Source organism: Lactuca saligna, chromosome 4 (assembly GCF_052625555.1).
Source record: "Lactuca saligna cultivar CGN05327 chromosome 4, ASM5262555v1, whole genome shotgun sequence".
Classification (NCBI taxonomy): Eukaryota; Viridiplantae; Streptophyta; class Magnoliopsida; order Asterales; family Asteraceae; genus Lactuca; species Lactuca saligna.
Window position 1 is genome coordinate 98,563,526 of NC_136420.1, and position 17,184 is coordinate 98,580,709.

The 17,184-nt window shown below is 37.8% G+C and overlaps 2 protein-coding genes across 2 annotated transcripts; both read left to right on the top strand.

The window, feature by feature from the left end:
• The first annotated feature begins 4,826 nt into the window (after positions 1–4,826).
• LOC145039949 (heat shock cognate 70 kDa protein-like) lies at positions 4,827–6,859 on the top strand. The gene is made up of 2 exons (XM_078987943.1): positions 4,827–5,043; positions 5,229–6,859. Exons 1-2 carry the CDS (start codon positions 4,827–4,829, stop codon positions 6,857–6,859), a joined length of 1,848 nt encoding a protein of 615 aa, XP_078844069.1.
• A 3,167-nt stretch (positions 6,860–10,026) lies between these two features.
• LOC145039950 (uncharacterized) lies at positions 10,027–15,800 on the top strand. Its single transcript, XM_078987944.1, has 5 exons — positions 10,027–11,050; positions 11,173–11,922; positions 12,015–12,136; positions 12,219–12,572; positions 15,732–15,800. Exons 1-5 carry the CDS (start codon positions 10,027–10,029, stop codon positions 15,798–15,800), a joined length of 2,319 nt encoding a protein of 772 aa, XP_078844070.1.
• Positions 15,801–17,184: the final 1,384 nt, after the last annotated feature.

Sequence of the window (17,184 nt, forward strand, 5' to 3'; positions counted from 1 at the left end):
ATCGTATAGGCGTAGGTAGTCTCATAGTGATACCTAACCCCAAGGGAAAAACCCGCTCGCTACTTGTGTGCCTGGCCAGCCAAATGCTTTAGGGAGTGCGCGACTCCCACCCGTCACACCAACCCCAAGACTCCATTCTCACTACTCCGACTATGCAATGTACAAGTACATCGCGGTGTCGTTCTGGTGTTGGTACAAACGGTGGCATTCGTCTGCCACCTTCTAACACCTACGTGATGTTTGTACAAGCCTCGTTCGAATGGCCAACATCACCCCAGTCCGCAAACACCGAAGTGTACGTTTACCATGTGTCGCACGGGCATGTAGAAAGACTGAGCAACTCGTAAATGACTTAAGCTCTTTTCCTAGAAGGTATTTTTAGCCAACAAGGCTTGAATGTATCCGGATAGGGTTTCATGCTAAGTGCTAGGTTCTACCCTTGCCCTCTATGCATAACCCCGCATAATCATTCATAAATTCACTACAATCATGCAATATTCGTATTATCATAATCAAGATTCACAAGCATGCAATATTCGTATTATCATAATCAAGATTCATAACATTTATACCAAGAAGATACTCAACAAGATCATAGTCAAATATCAAACATTTCATATAGCATATCATAGTTGAAATTAATCATATCAAGTACCAAGATAGGCATATCAACAAAATTTACTAAGCATGCAAATGTCACAGAAGGCAAAACAGTAACATATTTCATAATGCATATATTGGCATAATCGACAATTAATAATATTCTAATTTGACTAATCGAACCGTGTCCGGAAAGTAGTTTTCAACTATGTACAATGTTTATGAAAAGTCTATCGACTCACCTTAATATTTAGTAATTCGATTAATCTTCCGCTTTAACTCGTCTTTTCTGTGAATTGTCGAAAGGCCTAAACATAAAATACATACGAATTTTGACTATGCCTACACTTATGATTTTTAATTTAAAACAAAACATCTTTATTTTTAACTCGAACCAAAACTGTAACGCCCCGTCCCTGGTATGTGTTTTTATATTATTTATTTAGAAGTTTCCTGAGGGACTCGGCGAGTCTATAGCCCGACTCATCGAGTAGAGATGGGATTTCGAGCATGCGTAAGTCGGCGACTCGACGATTCTATATTCCGGACTCGGCGAGTCAGCCTGTCTGGAAGAAACCCTAAATCCCCGAGTTTGCTCACTATTTAAACAATGTTATGTGCCCCAAACTCGCCTCCTTTACCCTCAGAGAGCCTGTGAGCAACCCTAAGCCATTCCTTGTGTGATTAAAGTGCTTTTGTGTGAATCCTTGAAGGTTTGAAGAAGGAAAAGAAGAAAGGATCAAGAAGAGGAGGTGGGAAACAAAGATCCAAGGCCACAAACGAAGTTCACTAAGGTATATCTCAGAATCCCTCTGTTTTGTGCTTAAAACCTCCATTGGAACACCACTAGGACTCATTTAATGTAATTTCCAAGCCTATTAGTTATATGGATGCCTTGATGGGTCGTTGTATCCTTAGATCTGTTCATGTAGGGTTTGTAGAGCCCTGATCTATTGCCTTTTTCGAAGTTGCTTTGCATGAGAACCCTAGATCTAGCCTTTATTATGCTTTTGAGCCTTTTAATCCTCTTGGGTGCTTATGGGCACGTAAAGATAGAATCTTTACGTGTTAATCGAGCTTAGGGAGCCCAGATCTATAAATTATATACGCTGGATTCAAGCAGAATCGAGTTTTTAGAAGCCGCATGCATGCGACTCAGCGAGTCATTCTTTCGACTCGGCGAGTCGAGTCGCGAGTCACCGAGTTTCCCCTTTTGAGTGGTGTCGAGTGGGGACCAGTGAGTGGTAGAGTGGACTCAGTGAGTTGGAGGTCAGACTTAGTAATGGAGGAACTCGACGAGTTGTTCATACAACTCGGCGAGTCCAGGACGATCTTCTTAACTCAAGAACAACTCGTCGAGTTGTTCATCAGACTCGGCGAGTCGGATGCAGATAGCCTGAAGTTCTAGAATCGTAAGGCAACTCGTCGAGTTGATGCCACACTCGACAAGTAGCAGCGAGTGAAGTTTGAAAAGTGAGAGTAGAGACTCGGCGAGTTGGCGGACCAACTCGGCGAGCCAGGTCAACTGTTGATTGAATTGGACCAGGAGAGTTGACTTGACCAGGGGTAAAAGAGTCATTTTACCCCAATACAATTATCAGTATTTGTTTGAGTGTGTTTATGGAATTGTAGCCGAGGAGATACCGGAGTAGCAGCAGATAGCTTCCAGAGCCATACACTCAGCAGCCAGTTCTCGAGGTGAGTTTCCTACCTGTAGGGACGGGTCTACGGCCACAATGCCGGCCCGTTTAGTTAGTAGTTAGTTCCGGATTTCGGTCCGAAGCAGTATCTCAGGGTGCTTGATGTCTATGTAACTCAGGCATGTTTATGTGTTATGTGCCCCGGACTTAGGTCCAATGTTGTATATGTGCTATGTTAGTAGATACGTGTTCATGTTATGCGATGATCAGATAGTTCCAGACTTCGGTCCGATGCAGCCCGTTCCGGACTTCGGTCCGATGTAGTCAGTTCCGGACTTCGGTCCGATGCAGTCAGTTCTGGGCTTCGTTCCGATGCAGTTAGTTCCGGACTTCGGTCCGATGCAGTCAGTTCCGGACTTCGATCCAATACAGTTAGTTCCGGAATTCGGTCCGATGCAGTTAGTTCCGGACTTCGGTCCGATGCAGTGGGCAAGGCCCAGTATGTGCTTTATTTGTTATTGTATGGTATGTGGTAGTTTGGGGGAGCTCACTAAGCTTCGTGCTTACAATTTCAGTTTTGGTTTCATGTACTTCCGCAAGCAAAGGGAAGAGCTCAGGATGATGGCATCGCACACACCACAACTTCAGTTTTTGCCCTGGGAGTTGATTTAGTTTTATTTAGTTATGTTTTGATACAGTGGTGACACGGTTTTCTCGCAGTATTTTGTTATAGTTTGAGATACGCCACGTATGGTTTTATTATGAAATACTCCGTTTTATGATCTTTTATATATATTAGAAATGAAATTTCCGGGTCGTATTTTTGGGACGTTACAGAAACTTTCCAGCCCTGGCTACCTCTACATCACGAACCTCATTCAACATCAACAAATGACAGAGCATCGGGTCACCATTCGGGGTGGGCATACCAATGAAGATCCCAAAAGCTGTCTCTCGAAATGATTCAACTTGCCTACTATTTAGTTTTGTAATGTACTTTTTCAACTCAGTCCCCAACGCCCTTTAAAAGTACATTCTGCAGGCCATCCACGCAAACTATGCTGCAAAAGATTAAACATATATGCAAAAATTAAAAAAATAATAATAATAATACTGAAAAGTAACTTTAAATAACATTGTACTTGTATTTTTATAGCATTGTACTTATATATTGTTTTTTAACAATTTTATGCAACAAAAATAATGTTTTTATTCTATAACTTTTTATACAATGGTCTACGTCAATAATTATCTTTCAAAATAAATTGTCCATTTTCTATAACAAATTTACAGAATTTTACAGAAAGGTCCCATATATATTATAAAATTTACATAAATGGTCCACTTTAATAATAATTATAGAAATTTTCAATGTTTTTTTTAACTATAGAAATAATTGTAAATCGATTTTAATATTAATTTACATATAATCAAACATAAAATGATCTCAATATTCAATGGTCCATTTTAAGAGATAATAATTATAGAAAATCGGAAAAAAAAAACAAAAAACAAAAAACAAGAACAAAAAAATACATTTCCGCAAAGGCATATATCGTTCCGTAGAGGGCTCCTCTGCAGATCAGTTCTTGCAAAGGACCTCTGAGGATCTGTTCATGATGAAAAGAATAGGATAAATTGATTTCTCATTTCACAAACTCCGGTCCTTACATCCTAACAAACATACATGTTTATATATAACATTTAACCTATCAATTTCCAATTCATATAATCAATTTCTACTTCAGAGTTTATACAAAGATTAGGAAAAAAAATTGAAATATTACTTGAGTTCCATATCCATCAGATAACACATCGGAGTGCAGTTGCTCCATGCACGAATCGAGCTCACCGTGACATTTTTGTGTTCGTTCCGTCCGACGTCCGCAGCTTCCTTCCGCGAATCGACTGCCCTAGCTTCCTTCCGCATTCGACTAAGGAGGAAAGGGTAATTTTTGGGCGATTTTACCTAATGCCCCTGATCCTCAGAGCAATAAAGAATCCGTAGAGGCGTGATGGTTCCGCAGAACCCCCTCTGCGGAACCTTTGGTCATATTCTGAAATCATCAATCTACAGAGGTGTAGTCTACATACGACGACCTGTTCGACAATACATAAGAAGATTCAGACATGTTTGAAGATGCTTTAGACCAAGATTTAAACTATGATGTGACCAAGGAGACATGACATACAATTTTAATATGCTTTAGTTTCATTTGAATTTTAATTATGTAATTTATATTTGAATTATATTTTTTTTTAATTGCTGAATTAGTGTTCTTTTTGTTAGTTTTATATTATTGTTAAATTATAGGTTGTTTAGTTGGTATGAAGATGACAATTTAAATCATAAAAAGGTTTAGTAAATAATGAAAAATTTTCAAAATAAACAAAAACGCTCAAGGGCTCGAAAAATGTTACACTTGATAGATTGACTATTTGGTCTAAAAATAAGGGAGATAGGGGTCGAGATAGTAGGAGATAAAGATCGACTATGCATCAGAACTTTTTGAATTTTAAAACAAAATGTATAAGGTAAGTTAATGATGAAAAGCGACAATTAATTTATACTGAAATTTGGCTGTAATGGGCAAAACAGGAGACGACGCACCGGCCATCGGCATTGACCTCGGAACAACGTACTCATGTGTCGCCGTTTGGAAGAATGATCGCATCGAAATCATTCCTAATGCTCAGGGATATAGAACGACACCGTCTTGTGTTGCTTTCGTTGATGCAGCACGTCTCATTGGCGACGGCGCCAAGAACCAAGCCGCCATCAACCCTGCTAACACCATATTTGGTACGTAATAACCTTTTTTTTTTCATACATCGTATTGAATGTTGTTATTTTATTATGATTAAGCGTAAGGAAATTCCATATTTTAAGAATCATTCTTCACTCAACAGCGGAATCTGATACATTTAAGTACACTGAAGTCTTAGATCATTGTTATAAACTAATATTTTTTTTGAAATAATGTTCAGATGCTAAGAGGTTGATCGGAAGAAGGTTCAGTGATTCCAAAGTGCAGGAGGACAAGAAATTGTGGCCTTTTAAGGTGATAGAAGGTCCTTCCGACACACCAAAGATAGTCGTCTCCTACAAAGGTAAAGCCAAGGAATTTTTGGCGGAAGAAATTTCATCAATGGTTCTTGGAAGGATGAAAGAAATTGCAGAATCATACGTTGGAAAACCCGTGAAAGATGCTGTGATAACAGTCCCCGCTTACTTTAACGATCCACAGCGTCAAGCAACAAAAGATGCTGGCACTATTGCTGGACTCAACGTCATTAGCATGATCAATGAACCTACAGCAGCTGCAATTGCTTATGGTCTAGAAGAGCCCTTCAAAATGAAAGAGAAAAAGAAGAAGAATGTGGTGGTGTTTGATCTGGGTGGTGGCACTTTTGATGTCTCTATACTGACTATGGTAGAAGGGGAATTCGGTACCTTTGAGGTGAAAGCCGTTGCTGGTGATACTCATTTGGGAGGCGAGGATTTTGATAACCGCATGGTGGATCACTGTGTTAAGGAATTCAAAAGAAAATGGAAGAAAGACTTGACACCCAACAAAAAAGCATTGGGGAGACTGAGATGTGCTTGTGAGAAAGCAAAAAGGATTCTCTCGAGCGATACTCTCACATCTATCGAGCTAGATTGCTTGCATGAGGGGATTGATTTCTCTATGAAATTCAGTCGAGCTAAATTTGAAGACCTCAACATGGAGTATTTTGATCGATGCATCAAGACTCTGGAGGCATGTTTAAGCGATGCAAAGATGAAGAAACCGGAGGTAAACGAGGTGATTCTTGTTGGTGGGTCAACTAGAATACCAAAGGTCCAATGTATGTTGCAAAAACTTTTCAATCAGAAGAAGGAGCTATACAAGAGCCTAAACCCCGATGAGGCTGTAGCATACGGTGCAGCGGTTATGGCTGCAAAGTTAAGTGGTAACAGTGATAAAAGGTGTCGAGATTTGGTGTTATTAGATGTCACCCCTTTGTCCCTTGGTATAGAGGTAAGAGGCAAAAAATTTAACGTGGTGATCCCAAGGAACACTCCAATACCTACAAAGATATCCAAAATTTATTGTACAACCGAAGACAACCAATCTTGGTGGGAAATCATGGTGTATCAAGGTGAAAGAGCCAAATCTACGGATAACCATTTGTTGGGGAAGTTCACAATTTCTGGAATACCCCCGGCTCCAAAAGGAGTTGTAAGCACAATTGCGTGTTTTGAAATAGATGCCAGCGGTATCCTCACAGTCACAGCGGGGATATTATCAACCGGTAAGATGAATAAACTCATGATTACCAACGAAAACAGAAGACTCTCAAAGGAAAAGATCGAGAAGATGGTAAAAGATGCTGAAGACTACAAACACGAGGACCAAGAATACAAAAAGAAAGTAGATGCATTCAATGCTCTAGAGGATTTCATATACGACATGAAAAATAAGATTAAGAATATGGCTTACAGTGAGAGGTTGATGATGATGGAGCACAAGATTGCTGACGCGACCAAGTGGATCGAGCACCACGAAGATGCATCCATTGATGAGGTTCAGGCAATGAAGGAATATCTGGAGTCCATATGCATGCAAGAATTTTAGTTCTCAATTAAACTGGTATCTTCTAAGGTTGTGATTTCTTTTCATTAGTTTATGCTAAACAGTGCAACTCGTGAATTCTGGAATGCTATTTCGATCTTCTACTCATGCAACCATGCAAGGCATGTGATATTGGTACATTATGGATTTCTAGAAATTTGCATACTATGTTTATAACGGTGGTTGTTGTTTGATTATTATGGATTTATAGAAATTTGCATACTATGTTTATAACATTGGTTGTTGTTTGATAATGTTTATTCATGTATCAAAATGGAACGTCCAATATGGTTTATGCCACACTTGGTAAAGTTATGTTATCCGTTTTTTGTTTCAGTATTAGTACATATATGCTGAATTTACCCTAAGCATAAAGCACCCCAAAGAAAAATTGGAACTTGCAAAATCGGAGCTAGTGTGCTTACTTTAAAGAACCGTAAAAGATACATTATGTATTGAAGTAATTAAAATTTTGTAATTTTGTTATGCATGCCAAGCATCTATCATCTATGGACTCAACAAGACCACAAGAACCTTAATCATATAAATGGGGCTTCACCAGCCATTTTGCACCGGCAAGAGAATAATAAGAGAAAGTAACAGTTCCTTGGAATAACAAACACTAGATGGTGGGTTAAAATTTGTAATCTGTCATTCCTTAGGCATCTTTTTCTTTAAATCTAGTTATAGATTGTTAGCAATGTTGGTAGATATTTTGCATACAAAAATACTAGTTTCTAGATTGTAATGGTTGCAAAGTTAAGCTCAAGAGTCTACTTCCACCACACAATACGGTGGGTTGAGCTGGTAGGAGCGGGACGTGGGGAGCACCACAAAGTGTGGTGTGTGGGATTACACCGCATGCATTCTTTCATTTTTTACCGTTGGACGCATGTAGGATTATCAATGTTTTAAAAACCGGTTTGAACCGGCCGGTCGAACCGATTGGACGGGGAACCGGTGGAGAGAGCGGTTCAACTATCACCGGTTTTATATTAATTTCTGAACCGGATTAAACCGACAGGTCTTTAAAAAAAACCCGGTTGAACCGGTCAAAATAAACCGGTTGAACCGGTTAAACCGAATAAAAACATATGAAAAAAATCATTTACGTAATAAACTTTAATGACTTTTTTCTTCAAAACTATTTAGTTTTATGATAAATATTATAAAGATTTTTTATGATGTTATATTCATCTAAAATTATATTTGGTTTCAATATTATATTTTATTTTCTTTTTGGCGTATATGAATTGATGTAAAACATTAAAACTTATGGTTATGTGTTATTTTAATATATTTGGATTCATTTACAACTTATTTCTATGTGTATATTTAATGTTTCAACTTGTACACATCAAATTCATAATTTATATATGTATGTATGTGTAGGAAAATAGAAAAAAAACATGAAAAATATAAAAATCGGTTCACTCGTCGGTCGAACCAGTTAAACCGGGAATCGGTCGCCATACCGGTTCAATTAAACAACCGGTTTTTAAAACATTAAGGATTATAATTTTTTTTCCTCTATCTCCAATACAGAATACTACTTTCATTATATACCACAACACAAAAAACCTCTACATTCTTTATATCAAATTCAAAACGCCATAATCATGTTCCACGGTAAGTTTGCTTTGTGAGAATCGATGTTTATCGAAAACGTTATGCAAATAATGCTCGCTTATCTACAAGAAGACAAAGTTGAAACTTCCTCTTCAAAAACCAGAAAATGCCCTTTACAGAGAAATCGTGTGGATGGGCACAACCATCTTGTACAATACTATTTTGTCGGTGATGAAAAGTTTAGACGTCGGCTTCGGACGAGGAAATAATTTTTCTATGCATATTTAGTGAGATGAAGAATCGATTTCCATATTTTCAACCGAAGTGGGAAGCTAGAGGTAGGCAAGGTTTCCCTCCAACTGAAAAATACGACAATTCGTCAACTAGCATTCAACATAGGACGGACTCATGGGATGAGTATTTGAGGCTCTCAGAAAAACGGCACAAGAATGTAGCACCTGGTTCTTGGTACGTATTTCTTTTTATCAGTGTTGTAAAAATCGGCCTAGGCGGCCGATTAATCGGCGCCTAGGCGCTAGGCGGACTGCAACCGACCACGTTTTATGTGTAATCGGGGCTGGTCAAAGCCGGTCAAACTCGGAGCTAATCGGAGATAATCGGATCTAGGCGTTTAATAGGTCAACATCGGTCAACGGATTTTCAAAAAAGATTAGGGCAAAATCGTAAAAACTGATAACTTTTTCTAGGGCTCGTTCCCACTTCGCTCATTCCCGTCGCTGTGGTTTCTCTCTTGACTAAAAGTTGAAAACTTTTTTGTGGTTTCTCTCTTGACTAAAAGATGAAATCGAAGAAGATAATAGTGTCGTCGCCTTCGCCTGTTACAACCCCAATGTGTGAAATCCTCCATCTTTGCTGTTAGAGCCGCTGTTAGGGCTGCATTGTATTCAGTGTTCGGCAACAATCTTCATAATCGACACAGGTTAGTTTATCAAACTCGATTTTTGCTATCAAATTTCAATTTTATCTATTGTCCTCGATTTGAGGTGTTAATCATTTGATTTCTGATGAACTAATGATGAAATATATGCTCATTTTTTTGTTAAACATGGAAGACGAAAGTTGGGTAACATTCGTACTTTGGCCCGATTCCGGTATCAACTTGTTTGGTTTATCAACTTGTTTCCAGTATTTTGGCCCGATTCTTTGATTTTTACTACCTATTAAATACGAAATTCGTACTTGTTATTCTGTTAATGTGATTGAGTTTACTTAGTTCCAGTATCATTGCTTCATATAGAGCTGAGATTGACTGATTGAGTTTATAGAACAGGTTGTTTTTGCTAAAAATTAATTAGAAGCTAGTTTGGAAATATGATTGAGTTTAGTCAGTTTACAAAACTTGTTTACAGAGCCTCTGATATGAATAACACCAATACGGTGTTATTGTTAATGTGATTTTTTTAGTGATATGTGAGTGAGTATTCAACTATTTTTAATGTGTTAATGTGATGATAATCATGATATACTCAATAATAAATATTAGATGAAGTGATGATAAATGGATATGATACAAAGTTTGTTGATTTAGTGAGAATTTTTAATGTGTTAATGTATTTTTTTTTTATAACAGTTGACAATCAATGGCATCTAATGCATCTACTACATCTGTTGGATCAACCGCCACTGGTGCACATAAACGTAATTCAGATGATGTTGGTTGGGAATATGGTGTCATCCCAGATAAAAGCAACATGGATAGATTGAAATGTACCTTGTGCGGAAAAGTGTTTGGTGGGGGGATTTATAGGATGAAACAACATATTGCTCATGTAACGGGGAATGTATCTTCATGTCCAAAGTCTACAAAAGATGATCAATTGAAATGTCTGAATTATCTTAACGAAGGGAAGTTGAAAAAAAAAGCTAAAAAAGTTCATATTGAAGATTTAAGGGTAGAGGCGAGACAAGAATTGCATGATAGCGTGGATGAAGTAGAAAATTCTTTGGGGTCGAAGGCTCCAAATGTTATAGGCCCCATGGATAACTTCGCAAACATAATAAACCCCGAAGAAGTTGTGAAGGCGGGAAAGAGCAAAAATATTGATCTTAACAATATTGTCCGGAAAGAAAGAATATTAGCGGTCCATAAATTTATTAGTAGGTGGGCATACGAGAGTGCGATTCCTTTTCATGCCTTTGAAAGGGATAGCTTCAAAATGATGGTGGAGGTTATTGGCCAATTTGGAACCGGGCTTCCATGTCCTACTAGATATGATTTGAGTGACCCACTTCTAAAGCTTGAAGTTGAAAGAACAAAAAATTTGTTGAAAAAAAACGAAAAAGAATGGAAAGAGGATGGATGCTCGATTATGACGGATGCTTGGTTTGATCGAAAAAGGAGAAGCATTATGAATTTATGTGTTAATTCGAAGATGGGTACCGTTTTTTTATCTTCAAAAGAATGTTCCGGTGAAGCACATACAAGCCAACACATATATGAGTATGTGGAATCTTGTATTCAACAAGTTGGTCCTGAGAATGTTGTTCAAGTTGTGACCGATAATGCCAAAAATAACATGGGGGCAGCGAAGTTGCTAAAAGAGAAAAGACCATCTATTTTTTGGACATCATGTGCAACACATACCATTAACCTCATGCTTGAAGGTATTTACATTATTTTATTTATTTATTGTATTTATTATTTTATTTTTCTTAGTAGTTTATGTAGTTTAAAAATGTTTAATTATATATTATAATTTATTATTTAATCGTGTTTGTTTTTCAAGGTATCGGAGCACTCCCAAGGTTTAAGAAAATCCTAGATCAAGCAAAGAAACTAACCATATTCATTTACGCTCACCACAAAACCTTGGCGATGATGAGAAGTTACACCAACAAAAGGGAAATTATCCGACCGGGAGTCACAAGATTTGCTTCGGCCTTTCTAACATTACAAAGTTTGTCCGAAAAAAAGGAGCAACTAAGACATATGTTCTCTAGCAACGAATGGGAGGAATGTAAATTTTCCGGTAAGCCTAAAGGGATTGCCTCATATAAAACGGTGACAAGTGTCCAGTTTTGGTCCGGTGTGACACAATGTTTAAAAGTGTTCTCTCCTTTGGTGAAAGTCCTTCGAATGGTTGATGCGGATTGGAAGCCCTCAATGGGTTTTGTTTATGGGGAGATTAAAGTTGCAAAAGAAGAAATTATCAAATCTTTGGGTGGTAACGAGAAACACTACAAGCCTATTATAGATATCATAAACACAAAGATGAAAGGTCAACTAGATTCAACTTTACATTTGACATCTTATCTTTTGAATCCGTATTACCATTATAATGATGCACAACTCCAATTTGATCCCGATGTAATGGATGCGGTTCTTGATTTTTTTGATACATTATTTCTTGGAGATTTAGAGATACAAAGGCAATTCGTAACTATTGACTTGCCAAAGTACAAGAAGAAGGTTGATAGATTTGGCTCCGATCTTGCAATTAAACATTGTAAGGTGAATGATGCCGACATTGATCTGGGTAATTCGTTTTCCTTTTAGTTATCTATTTATCTATTTTATAAAATTTTGATATTTATCGATTAATAATGTGTTTTTGTTTCAAAATCATAGCTAGTTGGTGGGGACTATTTGGTGGCACAACTCCTCATTTGACAAAGATTGCAATGAGGATTCTTTCTTTAACTAGTAGTTCATCAGGTTGTGAAAGAATTGGAGCACGTTTGAAGGGGTTAGTAATATAAAGCATTAAATTTATATTTTATAAAATTTAAATATTAAGCATGTTTAAACTCTTTGTTGTGTTTAAATTTGTAGGTACACACAAAGAAACGAAATAGATTGGAGACAAGCAAATTGAACAATCTTGTTTATGTTCAATTCAATGCTAATTTAATGGAGAAAAACAAAAATAGAAAAGATAGAAACATAGAAGTGCTATTATCAAATCATTCTCTCTCCGCTCAAGAATGGATTGTTGATTGCGATGATTGTGATGTAGACGAAGTAGACCCCAAAACGGTTGATGAAACTCTTGAAACCGATGTTAGTCAAGCACCCCGCGAAAGTCCAAAAACGAGCGAACTTTTTGATGAAGATTTCGAGTCCGAGAGTGAGGATCAAGTGTTAGAAGAATACGAATATGAGTCGGATGGGGTTCAAATAATGGAAGTATGTGGTGAAGATTAGAAGAAAATTGTTGTGTTGTTAAAACTTATTTTAAACTTTTATGGACTTGTTGGATATGATTTGGTGTGCTTGTTAAACTTACTATTAAACTTTTATGTTTATTTTGGATGATAAATGGTTGTGTTTGTTAAACTTATTAAGTTATTATTAAACCTTTATGCTTATTTACTTATATTCTTAGTATTAAAATTAGATTTATAATTTTTTGAATTATTTTTTTAATAATTAATGTTCCCCGATTAATCCCCGTCTAACCGATTAATCCCTAGACCCCAGTCCACCGCCTAGCTAACGTCTAGCGTTTTCTGCAACCTTGCTTTTTATTAATCATTTAAAAATCTTGCATTTTGGCCTTGGACTCGGCAAGTTGAAGGACCAACTCGTCGAGTAGAAGCGGGATGGGACGCGGGATTCAAGCAATGGACTTGACGAGTTGGGCCCCGGACTCGACGAGTAGACGTTGTCTGAAAAAATAAAATAAAATAAAATAAAAAAATAAAAAACCCTAATCCGAGGGTTTGCACCCTATTTAAACAATGTTATGTCGGCCATATCGTCCCTTATGCTCCCAGAACACCTCTCATTGAAACCCTAGCCGTTATTGAAGCAATCTAAGCTTTGTTGGTGGATTTTGGTGCTTGTGGTTTTAAGAAGGAAGTAGAAAAGCTTGAGGAAGCGAGTAGAGACCAAGGGAACCCGAGTTTGTGCACCTTCTATAGTTCATTGATGGTAAAAAGTTGTAACCTTGCTCTTTCATTTGTTAGATCCCTTTTGGGGAGATTTAGGGATTTTATAAGCCATTTTTATGGCCAACCATGATTGCAAACATGGTTGGGGGTTGGAGCTTATGAATCACGTCATTAAGGGGGTCACTAGGCAGTTGGGGACTGCTTTTGCACCCATGAAAGGTCCCATGCATCATAAGAGCTTGTTTTATGTCTTTTTGAGCTCAGAGTCCCATGCAAGCACGTAAAGTTCGTAACTTTACATGCTAGATCGATTGTAGAAGCTTGGAGCTATCTTTTGATCAAAAGTTGTACATCAGAACTCGAGGATTTAGAATGTGGACGTGACCGACTCGGCGAGTCCGTTCCTGGGACTCGACGAGTCCAAGGCTTTAAGTCTCATATCTGTTGAGGGTCAAAAGAACTCAGTTGAGTGTTAGAAAATCGGAAAAAAATACATTTGCGCAAAGGCATATAGAAAATCGGAAAAAAAAAAAAAACAAAAAAAAAAAACAAAAAAATACATTTGCGCAAAGGCATATATCGTTGCGCAGAGGGCTCCTCTGCAGATCAGTTCTTGCAAAGGACCTTTGAGGATCTGTTCATGATGAAAAGAATAGGATAAATAGATTTCTCATTTCACAAATTTCAGTCCTTACATCCTAACAAACATACATGTTTATATATAACATTTAACCTATCAATTTCCAATTCATATAATCAATTTCTACTTCTGAGTTTATACAAAGATTAGGAAAAAAAATTGAAATATTACTTGAGTTCCATATCCATCAGATAACACATCGGAGTGTAGTTGCTCCACGAATCGAGCTCGCCGTGACATTTTGTGTCCGTTCCGTCCGACGTCTGCAGCTTCCTTCCGCGAATCGACTGCCCTAGCTTCCTTCCGCATTTGACTAAGGAGGAAAGGGTAATTTTTGGGTGATTTTACCTAATGCCCCTGATCCTCAGAGCAATAAAGAATCCGCAGAGGCGTTTTGGTTCCGCAGAACCCCCTCTGCGGAACCTTTGGTCATATTCTGAAATCCTCAATCTACAGAGGTGTAGTCTACATACGACGACCTGTTCAACAATACATAAGAAGATTCAGACATGTTTGAAGATGCTTTAGACCAAGATTTAAACTATGATATGACCAAGGAGACATGACATACAATTTTAATATGCTTTAGTTTCATTTGAATTTTAATTATGTAATTTATATTTGGATTATATATATTTATTTAATTGCTGAATTAGTGTTCTTTTTGTTAGTTTTATATTATTGTTAAATTATAGGTTGTTTAGTTGGTATGAAGATGACAATTTAAAGACAAAACTGTAAAATTAGTCCTTGTGGTTTGCAAAAAACTTTGGATGGGTTCCAAAAAGTTTTCGACTTCCATGGAAGGTCTAAAATCAAGAATTTTCTTTAGTTTTAGTCCTTGAAAATTTGAAAAGACTATTTTGCCCTTATTATTTATTTTTTTCATTTTCTTTATTTGTATTAATTGTTTTATAATTAAAAAAAAAGAAATAGAAAAAAAATGGGCCTACAAACCCCATCCACCCTATATTTCTTTCTCGTGTTCTTTCCCTCTTCATCAAAAAGACATTGACTTTCAGATCATTTCCATGTCTATCACCTCGTCAAGAAGACCTAATGATCGCCACCCCTTCTTGTCGGTGAGTATTTTACCTCTCATCGCCTCCATTCCTCGTCCTTTATGAGCCAGTGGATTTACATATTAGAGCTTGAAACCTGCCTTAACCTTAATGAAGTCGACAACGTTGAATCTAGTAACAAATCGGAAATCTTGAAATGTTCTAACTTGTGGCGACATACTCATCTCTTTCCCTTAGCCGCCAGACTATTTTAGGGTTTCAATCCAGATTTTGATTTTGTGTCTTCTGCAAATTTCTAGGTTGGTTTAGAATTTTTATTTTGATTTTCTGCAATTCTTATTCATCATTGTGTTTATCATTTTCTACGATTCGTGTTCATCACTGATTTTGTGTTTTCTGCCTACTCATGGAAGAAACCCACTAAGTCAATTTTTTTGGACATCACAGGTTTTCTTCAATGGTTTTTAAACATGGATTTTGCGAAATTTTATCATTTGGCTACTGTTGCTCGATTTGTGGTTATCAAGAGCTTGAAGAGTTTGTGTTGGGATGCACTTTGGTGTCTGCACTGTAATTTTTCGGATTATAATACACTTAATTAGGATGAATTAATTTTGGTGTTCTAATTTTAAGTGTTTTAGGCGTAATTGCAAATAAATTTGATTTTTTTGTTGGCCTTTGCTTCTACAATAATTTTATACATTTCGATGAATGGTAAACTCATTGAAGAAGAAGGTTGCTGCAGATTCTGGGTTTTTTGTTCATATTTTGTGTGAGTTTTGATTTGCAGGTGATGTGTGATGAAGAAGAAGATGGGAAAGAGAGTCAAAAGATAGGGAGAGAAAATGGGGTACGGTGAAGAGGAGGTGGGTGAGATTTAGTTTTTATTTTTTGTTTTTAACTATTTAAATATCAAAACAAATCAAAAAAATAGAAAAAAGAAATGAAAAGGGTAAAATCGACTTTTCAAGTATATTATGGACCAAAAACACAGAAAAACATTGAATTTGGATCGTTCATTCAAGTTGAAAACTTTTTGGATCCTATCCTTTATTGCCTTTTTCGAAGTTGCTTTGCATGAGAACCCTAGATCTAGCCTTTATTATGCTTTTGAGCCTTTTAATCCTCTTGGGTGCTTATGGGCACGTAAAGATAGAATCTTTACGTGTTAATCGAGCTTAGGGAGCCCAGATCTATAAATTATATACGCTGGATTCAAGCAGAATCGAGTTTTTAGAAGCCGCATGCATGCGACTCAGCGAGTCGAGTCGCGAGTCACCGAGTTTCCCCTTTTGAGTGGTGTCGAGTGGGGACCAGTGAGTGGTAGAGTGGACTCAGTGAGTTGGAGGTCAGACTTAGTAATGGAGGAACTCGAAGAGTTGTTCATACAACTCGGCGAGTCCAGGACGATCTTCTTAACTCAAGAACAACTCGTCGAGTTGTTCATCAGACTCGGCGAGTCGGATGCAGATAGCCTGAAGTTCTAGAATCGTAAGGCAACTCGTCGAGTTGATGCCACACTCGACAAGTAGCAGCGAGTGAAGTTTGAAAAGTGAGAGTAGAGACTCGGCGAGTTGGCGGACCAACTCGGCGAGCCAGGTCAACTGTTGATTGAATTGGACCAGGAGAGTTGACTTGACCAGGGGTAAAAGAGTCATTTTACCCCAATACAATTATCAGTATTTGTTTGAGTGTGTTTATGGAATTGTAGCCGAGGAGATACCGGAGTAGCAGCAGATAGCTTCCAGAGCCATACACTCAGCAGCCAGTTCTCGAGGTGAGTTTCCTACCTGTAGGGACGGGTCTACGGCCACAATGCCGGTCCGTTTAGTTAGTAGTTAGTTCCGGATTTCGGTCCGAAGCAGTATCTCAGGGTGCTTGATATCTTTGTAACTCAGGCATGTTTATGTGTTATGTGCCCCGGACTTAGGTCCAATGTTGTATATGTGCTATGTTAGTAGATACGTGTTCATGTTATGCGATGATCAGATAGTTCCAGACTTCGGTCCGATGCAGCCCGTTCCGGACTTCGGTCCGATGTAGTCAGTTCCGGACTTCGGTCCGATGCAGTCAGTTCTGGGCTTCGTTCCGATGCAGTTAGTTCCGGACTTCGGTCCGATGCAGTCAGTTCCGGACTTCGATCCAATACAGTTAGTTCCGGAATTCGGTCCGATGCAGTTAGTTCCGGACTTCGGTCCGATGCAGTGGGCAAGGCCCAGTATGTGCTTTATTTGTTATTGTAT